General features: G+C 40.9%; 2 protein-coding genes across 2 annotated transcripts; both read left to right on the forward strand.

Annotated features, from left to right (window-relative positions):
* The first annotated feature begins 245 nt into the window (after positions 1–245).
* On the forward strand, positions 246–3,083 carry LOC140277437 (uncharacterized). Its single transcript, XM_072372454.1, has 2 exons — positions 246–431; positions 725–3,083. Exons 1-2 carry the CDS (start codon positions 307–309, stop codon positions 2,991–2,993), a joined length of 2,394 nt encoding a protein of 797 aa, XP_072228555.1. The 5' UTR covers positions 246–306; the 3' UTR covers positions 2,994–3,083.
* A 1,588-nt stretch (positions 3,084–4,671) lies between these two features.
* On the forward strand, positions 4,672–10,513 carry dtwd2 (DTW domain containing 2). Its single transcript, XM_072372258.1, has 6 exons — positions 4,672–4,872; positions 5,118–5,208; positions 6,851–6,945; positions 7,035–7,233; positions 7,983–8,111; positions 9,080–10,513. Exons 1-6 carry the CDS (start codon positions 4,709–4,711, stop codon positions 9,257–9,259), a joined length of 858 nt encoding a protein of 285 aa, XP_072228359.1. The 5' UTR covers positions 4,672–4,708; the 3' UTR covers positions 9,260–10,513.
* Positions 10,514–10,995: the final 482 nt, after the last annotated feature.

Raw genomic sequence — 10,995 nt, forward strand, 5'->3', positions numbered from 1 at the left:
ATTTTCAACATTTTACTGAACTATGAATGCTCAAAATTGTCACCAGGGACAGCTAATAACTTGTTAATAATTTGTTAATTATACATAACAAAGTGCAAGGCAACATGCAGTGCAAACAGTTGACAAGTTAAACTCTTGTACATGTTGCAAATGCTTCAGATGAAACACTGGAAGGCGGGTTTTCTATTTCAAGATTACGCTGAGCATGAAAACTCAGCTTGAGCGCTGTTGCTTAGAATGTGGTCAACAGAGCAGCACTGAGCTGTGCTGAGAGGCTAAAGCAGATTAATCAGCCCACTGCAAACAATGGATACGGTCACTGCAGACTTTACACGGTCAGATGCCGACGCTGAGATGACAATGTTGACTCCGGATGATGTCACAGGACAAGACACCGACGTCAGCGATGAAGTGGAAAACCTTCGAAACAGGTATTCTGTCTTCTGGATGTAACCCTGCAGCTCAAAGTTTTTATGTGTGATTAGATCTGATTTGTAATCGTTTTATGGCAACAAATTGGACAAGTTCTGATAAAAAGATTCTGAATAAATGGAGGTTATTAGATTATTGAGCAACTTGTGTGTCTCCGTTTATGCTGAAACGGTGGCGGAATGATGAGGAGTGAAGTCGGAGCTCTGCATGGAACATTTCCCCTTGTTGGGGGGGTTCAGAGGAGGATATGTAAAACTTTACAGCCAGCTTTTATCACTTTTTGTGTCTTCAGTTTGCGAGAGGCCGTGCACGATGACAGCGTCCGACCCAAGATGCAGTGTCTGATGATGGACTCCTCTTTTTCCATGGTGACGATGCAAGGCGAGGACAGTGGGATCGCGTGGGAGACGACCTCCAGTCGCTGCACCACGCCCTGGGCCTCCGAAGCCGGGGCTGTGGATGTCGGCTCTCCGGCTGCAGTACGGCCTGCAACACCCGGGTCTCATCCTGCAGGAAAGATTATATTTGTCATGGATGAGGAGATGATTTCAAGACGGAGGAAAACAAAGGAAAGAGGGAGCGGTCAGAAGAGCAAGGCAGAGAAACTACAGGAAGCCCTGGAGGGAAGCTCTGAAAACATCTCAGGACGGCCAGAGCTGGTGGAAGTCTCTCAGCCAAATGTGAAAAGTGAGGGTGAAGGAGACCAAACGGAAGCGACTGATCCTCTGGAAGATAAAGAGCAACGGTTGTTCAGCATTGTGTCTGAAGGCTCTGAAATCCTAAACATTGTTGTTCCCCCTAAACTGGCCACTGTGGATGAGGAGGAGAGCAAAGAAATGGTGGACAATCTGTCGTATTTGGAGGAGAGCCTTGTTCCGAAAGCCACACAGGTGGCCCAAGACAACGAGCTGCTGATCTTATCAGGACATGAAGCAGCGACAGGTGACGAGGCCAATTCTTCGCCTCCTCCAGCTCCAGCTATGATGGATCCACCAGGAGCTCCAGTGGCCAGACCTCCAGGCAGAGGAGCTGCTGGGAACGTGGACTACTTTGAGGCGTTCTCACTGGTTGATGCTCAGGCACCCGGGAGTCCTGTGGTGATCACGCAGGGGCAGGAAGAAGCAAAGGCAGAAGCTGCAACTGAGAGTCAGGACACTGAGAAACCAGTGGAGGCTGAAGACAGCGCCATCACCAAAAGTGTGGACAATGACAAGTCAGACACAGTCAGTTTGGTAGAAATCACCAGCGAGCTTCTCGATGAAGTTTTCTACGGTGCTACAGACAGCTTCCCCATCAAGAGTCAGGACACAGCAGACGGAGGAGCGACTCCAACATCCCGACTTCCTTCAAAACCGAGTGGTTCTTCTTTATTTGGAAGCCAAGAGGACATCCTGACTCCAATCTTTCTACCAGATGGACCACCAAAAATTATCGACCCAATTTTGCTGGAGGAGCCCAAAGCCATGGCTTTCCTTTACACGGACTTATACGAGGAAGCAGTTGGCTGCAGGAAAAAGGAGGAGGACGCAGAAAGTATGACGTCTGAGAAGTCCTTCCACAGCCGGCATTCAGACCGGGAGGCCAGGGGATATTTGGAGAAATACGTCCTTATAGATGAGACTCCTGCCGTGGAGGTGGAACAGCCAGACAAAGAAACAAGCCCAGAGGAAGATCTGAGGACACTTCCCCAAGATTTGTACGATTTTGAAGATTTTCAGGCCAAGTCTGAAAAAGGTGTGATGCAACACTCAGAGGAGATCACAGACTTCTTCAGGTCCAGTGACAATTCTTCTCCCTGTGATATAGACCCTTTCCCTCAATCACGAGAAGAAGACGACACACAAACTCCAACAAAGAGTAAAGCCAAGACGGAAAAAAGTGTCAGAATAGCAGTCGAAAAAGCTGCTGAAACCCCAGTGGATCCATTCAGCACCACAAGCTTAGAGTTCCCATCTGAGGAACCAGACTGGGGAGCTTTAGACGATCATCCCACCGCCCTGGATGAGAAACATGTTGATGTCCACACTGGTGACGATTTGTGGAAAGAAGATCCAGAGATAAATAAGCCAGTTGCACCTCCCAGGAAGAAGGCAGCCTCCTCTCCTAAATCATGTTTGGATCTGACGGCTCTGACTCCTGTTGATGTGATTACACAAGAAAAGGAGGAGGCTGGAGGGAAGGAGCAAAGGGGGGAGGAGGAGAAAGAGACAGCGTCACCGGCAGAGACTGCAGACGAGGGTGATGGAGAGGAAACCGTGCAGGCCTCCTCTGAAGAGGAGTTATCAGAGAATGCCGCGGCTGCGCCGACCCCCGGGCCCTCGGAGACTGAAAGTGGACGAGAATGCGAGGAAAGAGACTCCAAACCGGCCGAAGAGACAGACACAAAAACAGATGAAGAGCAAAAAGGAAGTGAGAAGGAAGCAGCTCCAAAACAAATCGAATTAAAGGAAACAGATGTTAAGTCAGATGTCAAAACAGAGATTAACCCAGAGAAACAAGAAGATGGTTCAACCTCATCAGCTGAACCAGCCAAAAACAAAGGGCAGTGTATAATACTTTAGTACAGCTTCAATACTTTCAGCAACTTTTGAAATACTGAGATATATATGTTTATATATATATATATAGCCTTATTTGGTCTTAAAATCGCAGTAAAATCCTCCAACATTTAATTGAGGTAGATTCTTACAGCTTCTTACAGCTAAAAACAATTTGTCTTTCCAGCATTAGTGCATGAATCATGGAAGGGAGAGGTGCAAATTAAAGGGTTAGAGCACATGTGTGACGTTGGGGTGCATCTGTAGCTATAAATAAGCCTCTGAGGCCGTTAACCCGACACCTCGTCTCAGTTAGGAGTCCGTTTACTGGACACCAACTTCTAAAAAAGAAAGAAAATGTGTGAAATATTTGCAAATGTTGTCAGGTTCTTATATCCTGTTTCATTGTTAATGTGTTTATTGATGCAAAATTAAAGCATTTTGCCTCACCATCAAGTTCAGTTTCCGCTGAGTCGAAACCAGTTATAAATCCACCGTGGAAAGACTCTCCTGTAAAGGTTCGTGTTAAGCATTATTTCCACCTGTAACTGAGTCCAAAGATGCCATCTGGAGCCCAGCAGTGGTCCTTTGACTGAGCTGACTTTGAAGAGGACACTGAAAACACACTCAGATATTTAATTACACATGCACAAACAACAGAAACGTAGCTCGTTTACACAAAATAAAAGCTTTGTTTTTAGATTTTTTTTGTGCGTCTAATCATTTACAGTCAAAAGTGACTTTGGCGACACCTGTGTAACAGTCATGTCCATGTTTTTAACCATTTAAATGACCTGTTCTCCACACCGGTAGGTGGCAGGCTTCTCATACAAGATACAAGATACAAGCTCATTCAAGCTTATAGAAATACAGCTCATAGAGTGGATATGCCATTTCAGAAAAAGTAACACGCACATTTTTAAGTCTTTAAAAAAGAATGAATCATTAGCTGCTTTTGTAACTAAATCTTTGATCAATATACTGATAGAATATAATTAAAGGTGTGAATATTCTTGAATGTGAAGATTTTATGTTTTTCTTTGTAGATTTAATTGAATATATCGTTATTATTGTTTAGGACCGTTTCTCAAATAGTAAAATACATTACTCTTTGATGTAGTGGAAAAATTAGCTATTTATTACTGTTCACTCTTATTTTCACTGATAAATGTATGAATTTACTGAATGTTAATGAACTACTGCAGTCCAAAAGGTGATCACAAACTTTCCCTATCGCAGTTAGCCTTTTTGAATAGACTTTTAAGGTGCGTCTGCCTGTTGGAAAACGCCACATGTCTGAAATTACAACTACTAAACTACTACTGGTGTAATAGATAGCTGCAATTGAAAGTAACGAAATGTTTAAAACTAATTCAGGAGGTTTATATGGTTAAATAAATAACTGCATACCCGATATGGCCTTTCTAGTTGAAGTATTTCTACACCGGATGTCCCTGTTTGCGTTGCGTTCGAGTATACGTGTTGCATTTGCAACCACTGGGAAATCCGACAATCCCATCTCCGACAATGCAAACCAAACGAATTCCACCTTGCATTTATTCCACATTTTGACTCATAAGGTGTAAATAAACCCTTGTATTTGTTTAATTTTTCAAAAATGAACTGTTGTATCAATACGTTTGAGCATTTCAGATAAATTCTTTATTCGGTTAAGGATTTCCTATTTCTTAGGTACACGAATGCCGCATTGGTAAAGTTAGCTTGTGGCTAACTCCGCAATGGACAATGTCCCTTGCTTGTGCTCTGATGTTACTCCACAAGAAAGCAGACCCGAAACCAGCGACATCTCCTCGGCAGACGATGAGTTAATCGACGCTTTTGAAGACCTGGCTGCCCTCCCCGTGGAGGTCGGAGAGAGAAGACCGACGTGTTTACGGTGCCGGTGAGCTGAATTACATCGAAGCTAATGCTAGCTAGCCGAGTTATTAAGAGTAATAGGAGCAGACGGGATGGAAAGGATTCGCCTCTTCCCCCTTTCTCCTCTTGTATTTGGCATGCTTTAATGAGGGAAAAAGATTCATGTCGTTACAGAAAGCTCAAGACCAGCTGAAACAGAGAGATGGGGCTATAGGCTGGGAAGTAGCTGGGAAATCACAGCTTCACGTCTGCAACTTTCCTCCCATGTAGTCGCCCTCAGAAGGTGTGTCTGTGTCCGTTTCTTCCACCACAACCCCTGGAGGTGTCCACGTCCCTGTACGTAGTGCAGCATCCTGCAGAGGTGAGCCATGAAATGTTAAATATCACTGTCTTACATCCATCTTATGGCTTGTTGCCTCAGAGATGCATCAAATGCAGAATCACTGAGAATGTCTGGATGTTTGTAGGGATCTTGTCACACCAAATATGAACAAGAAGAGTGATTACAGCCAGAAAAACCTTTCTGTGTCTTAATGGGCAGGTGGCTGTGTAGTGAACAGACAGACTTAGAAAACATCAGCTTCTACAGCGTCATGTAGAAGTGTGAGACATAGATTATCTGTTGAAGTTTTTCCTGCTTAGTTTACTTAAATAAACTGTGTGTCTATCAGCAGTCATATAAAAAAGGCAAATAAAGTATTCGTGCACTCATCTGAGTCACCTGCAGGTTCATATTGGATTTCTGCCAGTAAATCTCAACGTTTGTTAGGAATTGTAACCTTGCTCAGTGAAAATGTGCATGCGGGAGCAGCTGACCGACATTTTCAAAGCACAAGTTATGCCTGGAAAAAGACTCCAAATGCAAATGAGTTAAAGAGGAGACATTGTGGATGGAGAAGGGAGCAAAATTGAGAGCAAAGAGGAGGAAGTTAAAACAATTAGTTTGCATGATGTCATGTGGAGTGTGAGATTATTGATTTCAGAGTATCTAGGCAGACAGAACCTTCAGCCATGCCCCCCTCTGCTACACTTCTGCTTTCCAGCAGTCTTTCTGCTGGTCCAGCAATCATTTTCAGTTCTCTTATTTTGTTTTTCTCAATAATTTATATTGAATCAAGAATCTTTACTTGTCACGTGCAGCTTTGCAATGTACGCCAGCATTGAAATGTATATTGCAACAAGCTCAACTGTCCAAGGTAATAAGAATAAGAACAAAACAGAGAAAAACTAATTTAGGGTGAGTGAAAATATACAAGTAAGGATGTAAGCAATGATATAATTTCCCTCTGAGGATATGATAAAGTGTTATTCATATGTCTCCTCAGCTGTGAAATTTTTTAGGAAAACAGGTTGTGAAATTGAATGTGATGGTAAAAATAATCATTTCACTGATAAGTGATACCGAAACCTTGGGGAAACAATGAAATGTGCTTTATTAAAAATAACTGACCTGTTTTAAAGTGTTTCAGCCCCTCATCGAACTATCTTTACTAACACAGATGTATTATGTATTATTAAATTAACTGTTTCAAGGGACTTTTTAAACCATTGCTAACTCAGTGACTTTGCAGTGCTTACGGGGCTCATTTAAAGTTTATTGTGACCAGCAAAATATTGAAATTTTCAGGGCAAAGTCACATCAAAACACAACTGAGAAATACTGGCCACTGTCATCCGTTGATGTTTCAGTCTGAAGACACAATGATCGCTTTTGTAGCTAAGCTATTATCTTTAATAAAGGTGACTTTACTGTTAAAAGTTAGTGCTTAAAAGGCTAAATTTCTTATTCTATTTCGATGATTCTAAACTGGATCATAGTGAGGTTGTTACACTTATTTAAATAAAGTGTTTTCAGTTTGTGGTTGAAGAACAAAACCTTGCTTGTTCCGTGTCATTTGCAGCTTTCAGTTGTGAATCAAACATGTCGGCTATTGAGGATTAACGTTTTAATGAATGAGTGGCTAATAGTTTTAATGGAGTTTTCTTCTCTGTTGTGCTCTCAGGAGAGCCGAGTACTTCGCACGGTGCCTCTTCTCGCTGCGTGTTTGCCACAAGGAAAATGCAACGTTATCGTAGGAAGGAGATTTAATGAGGAAAAGTAAGTAAACAATAAGTTGTTAACCTGATTTGTCCCCAAATATCCTCACATATGTTTGCATGTTGTGTAAATGAACCCCGTCCTCTCAGGCACCCGGAGCTGGCTGCCGTGTGTCGAGACACCAGAACGCTCATCCTGTACCCGGGTCCCAAATCCCAGAACCTGGAGGAGCTGGTGCAGTACCAAGAGGTCGGCACCGTAAAACACAATGTGATCATCATAGATGGCACCTGGAGCCAGGCCAAAAACATGTTCCTGAAAAACAGCATGTTTCACCTGCCGAAACAGGTGCGTCCCGCTCTCAGAGGAGGTGAGGTGACGGAATCATTCTGTCCACCTGAGAAGGTTTAAGACAAAAAAAACACAAACTCCTACAAGAACATGTAGGAGCCAGCTGAGGGTTTTTTTAACAGGTTATTTTGGGGTTCAAATATATATTCATGTGAGTTTACTTATTGTCATCTTCACTATCATCTGAGTTCATGTTTAGCTAAAAAGAGGCTCCTTATGTTTTTTTCCGTCTCTCCTCCTTATACATGAACTGGAGATAGACCTAAATGGCATCTGGAGGGTTAGATTCATCATCAATAGCTTTTTATTCTATTATTTTATTCTCATCTGATAGAAATCTGAAAGTAGAGGGTGGCTGTAATAGAATAATGGAGAGGTGACACAGATGTGCCGCAAATGCTCGTTACCTTGACTCTGAGTAGAGCAAGTGAGGACGACTTATTCCAGTTTAGTTGCTAGTAGTGGTAAACAGCACTTGTTCAGGAGATACTGTTTCACTGAGCAGCCAAACAAACTGTTGCCGTGCCAACACAAAAATTAATCTGCGGGGTATTCTAAGTGGTTCTGGTCTCTATTAACATCAGTGTAAAACACATTGTTGCATCTTTACAGTAAAAGTCAGCAACCAGAGCCTCTACTGAGATGGCTGATGTACGTAAACACCTTAAATGACTGGATTTGATTCCATTAAAGTCAACACAGTGAGATAACCACCCCGGTACTATTGATTTGCTTTGATTGATCAGGTGCAGCTCAGCAGGACTCTGTCCAGTCAGTACGTGATCCGCACACAACCCTCCAACATCTGTCTGTCCACGCTGGAATGTGCCGCCGTCGCCTTGTCAATCCTGGAGCAGAATGATGAGATCCAAGAGGTGACGTGGACTCTCTGTGCTATTTGTCTTCCACAAACTGAAAAGTCAACAATAAACATGCATTAATACTTAATCGGAAGAAGAACCAGGCATGGAGCATGAAAAATGTCCCTTATTCACACATCCAGACAATGCAAAGCAACATTGGCATTAAATTTGAGTCAAATCCTATGTTCACACTCCTTTTAGCCACTGACTTTGCAACTGTCGTATACAGTGGGGGTTATTATTTTTATTTTATCCCAAAATAAGCTGTAAAGCTTAAAAAAAAAAGTACAGAACTGGTTGAGTTTTCTGTTAATTTCTGCATATGTAAAATCTAGTTAGTTTATAATTACTTTATATAAAACTTAGTGACAGATGTACGGTTCATATAAAACCACTGAAAAACAGCATGGAGCACATTTTATTTAGATTTCCAAACCTTATACTTCAGAACATTCAACGTCTCAGTTTAATAGTGGATATAAAATAAAAAAAGCAAATTTTTGTCTTGAATTGTGAACGTTTAACAGTACGTACTTTTGATTAAAACAAACCTAACTCCTTTTTCAGTCTTATATATTTTTAACCCAGCTATCTCTGATGGAAACTTTCTGCTGATTCTGAGCCACACATGAGCTTGAATATGTAAAAACTCCCCACTGAAACCACACAGCTGCAGAAGAAACATTCAGACGTTCAGTTTTTTATTATTTTTTTTATTCTTAATTGTCGCGGATTTGGAATCTGAGGAGCCGTAAGGCGTCAACAAACAAATGTCTCAAACTTTTCTGAACATTTTTAGTGTCTTAAAAGCTCCCCTGTACAGCATTTTCTCTATTAAACCCAACCCAGCTTACTCAAATCAAAACTTAGACTTTAATCGAGTGCAGTTTGCATCACTTGATTTCAAAATGCACAGAAAACAACAGCTGCCAGATTCAGTGTGAAATGAAGATACTGATCATACTTTCCATGACTTTTAGGTTTTGCTGAGGCCGCTGAAAGCTCTGTGCTCCTTCCAGCTGCAGCACGGCGCTCAGATTCATCACAGCAAGGAGCATCTTCTTAAGAACGGCATGTACGACAAACCCATGCCCAAGAACAAACGCAAGATAAAGAGGATGGAGAAACTCATCACCGACCACAACGTCTGCCCAAGATGAGGAAGTGACACCGGTCCCATCTGTGTTTACAGAGATGTGCGAACGGAACTTACCAAGATAGTTTTTTTTGTCATTTTTAAAGATAAAAGTGGCTTACTGGGGAATATTATTTATATGTTTGTCATATGTTCTAAATTAATGACGAAAGTTTACTTGAATCGTTTACCGTAAATCGAATTTCACACTTTTCTTGTTAAGTAGTTTACATAATTCCCCCTAAAATTAAGAAAAACTGGCGGTTCTGCTTTGACATTTTGAGGCTGCGGCTGGCCGCTGATTCAGCTGATGTGTTTACAGAGCAAAATCTGAAATGAACACGCTAAAATACTGGACACGAAGGTACCAAAGAGGCTGAAGAAAACAGCGAAGACGGTGACTGTTTAAAATTGTTTTATATGATAAAAAATTGTTTTATTTGCGAGTTCATCGTTTGTATTATGTCATAATTGTCTTTGTAGGCTGTCAGGGAGCATTTATTTCTGATTTATACGCACACTGTCTAAGCTGGAAGTCACAGACCAATCCCGATGCTGCATTCAATGTTCCTGGGAAATCGTCGGAACTCTGTGTAGTTTACAATCTTTGTGTGTTCAGATATAAACAAACATGGCTGCTTCCAGGTTTCTTCTGCAGAAACAAATGCTCGTCAACAGTCATATACTGTAATTCACTAAGTTGAAGAAATAATTTGGTACTATGTCTGCTTTATTAGATCAGGAATAACCAAAGATGTTATTTTTACTTAGTTATCAGTCTATTTGGGAGAAAATCCAACATCTGATGGCACCGTCTTTGAGTTTTCTGGTCAAAAGTTGGATATTCAGAATTCCCAGTGCTTATTGAATGCTGCATAAGAGCCACGGCCACCTTTAATCTTCTTAATCCTAAACCTAACCCAGAGAAAAGGAGAAATCGCCCCCCTTGTCGAGGTACTTGGGAAAAGATCAGATGTACAAACATATTTAACATTTTATTAGAGCGATTTATTTATGTCCTGCTGAATTGTTTTTATGCCAGCAAACAAAACCATTACATATACGATGATGATGAGTCTTATATTCATTTTCAGTTTGATAAATAAAATTAGTCTATTTCTTAATGCTGTAAAACTGAAACAACTCTGCTTTTGTTGCAAATTGTACAGTTTTCTACGTGGATGTTAACAGCCACTTTTTACCTTGTTTTTAAGGATTGTACAAATGGAAGGTGTACACAAGTTACCTCCTGTAAATAATAAACACTGTCTGAGCCTCACAGACATGCTCACGTTTCTATGATTCATCTAAAAATTATAAAAAATGTTTTTTTTTTAAAAATGGGCATTGTGAAATTAGGTTTTTCTCCCATTTTCCTTGAAAAAGAAAAGGAAAAATACGAATTATGTAGGTTTGAATTGACAAAATAGTCATATTTGTTCAGTTTGAGGAGATAATTATAACTATTACACTCATTATGGACACGAGCTGCCAATTCGGAAGCAGAAATGCATGTTTACATCAGTTTCTGATGATTTCCTCACAATTGAATATATTTTATTGGTAAAACAAGGCTACAGCTATCAGGGCTGGGAGTCAATCTATAAACAACCATTTTTACTCAAATAAAATGCTCAGTTTTTAAGAGAAAAAAATGTAAGGTATTTTTTTGGAAAATCTTTGTTTAAAAATGTACACTCGGTTCTTGTAGAAACTGTTTTTTACTGTAATTTCTATTTAACATTATTTAGTAATCTGCCT

This window comes from Leuresthes tenuis, unplaced genomic scaffold (genome assembly GCF_036924035.1).
Source record: "Leuresthes tenuis unplaced genomic scaffold, fLeuTen1.0.hap1 SCAF_19, whole genome shotgun sequence".
Classification (NCBI taxonomy): domain Eukaryota; kingdom Metazoa; phylum Chordata; class Actinopteri; order Atheriniformes; family Atherinopsidae; genus Leuresthes; species Leuresthes tenuis.

Coding starts and splice junctions, on each gene's coding strand:
- dtwd2 (XM_072372258.1), top strand. CDS start 4,709: ATGGACAATGTCCCTTGCTTGTGCTCTGATGTTACTCCACAAGAAAGC. Junction 6,946..7,034: donor AGGAGATTTAATGAGGAAAA/GTAAGTAAACAA, acceptor CCGTCCTCTCAG/GCACCCGGAGCTGGCTGCCG. Junction 8,112..9,079: donor AGAATGATGAGATCCAAGAG/GTGACGTGGACT, acceptor CATGACTTTTAG/GTTTTGCTGAGGCCGCTGAA.
- LOC140277437 (XM_072372454.1), top strand. CDS start 307: ATGGATACGGTCACTGCAGACTTTACACGGTCAGATGCCGACGCTGAG. Junction 432..724: donor GTGGAAAACCTTCGAAACAG/GTATTCTGTCTT, acceptor TTGTGTCTTCAG/TTTGCGAGAGGCCGTGCACG.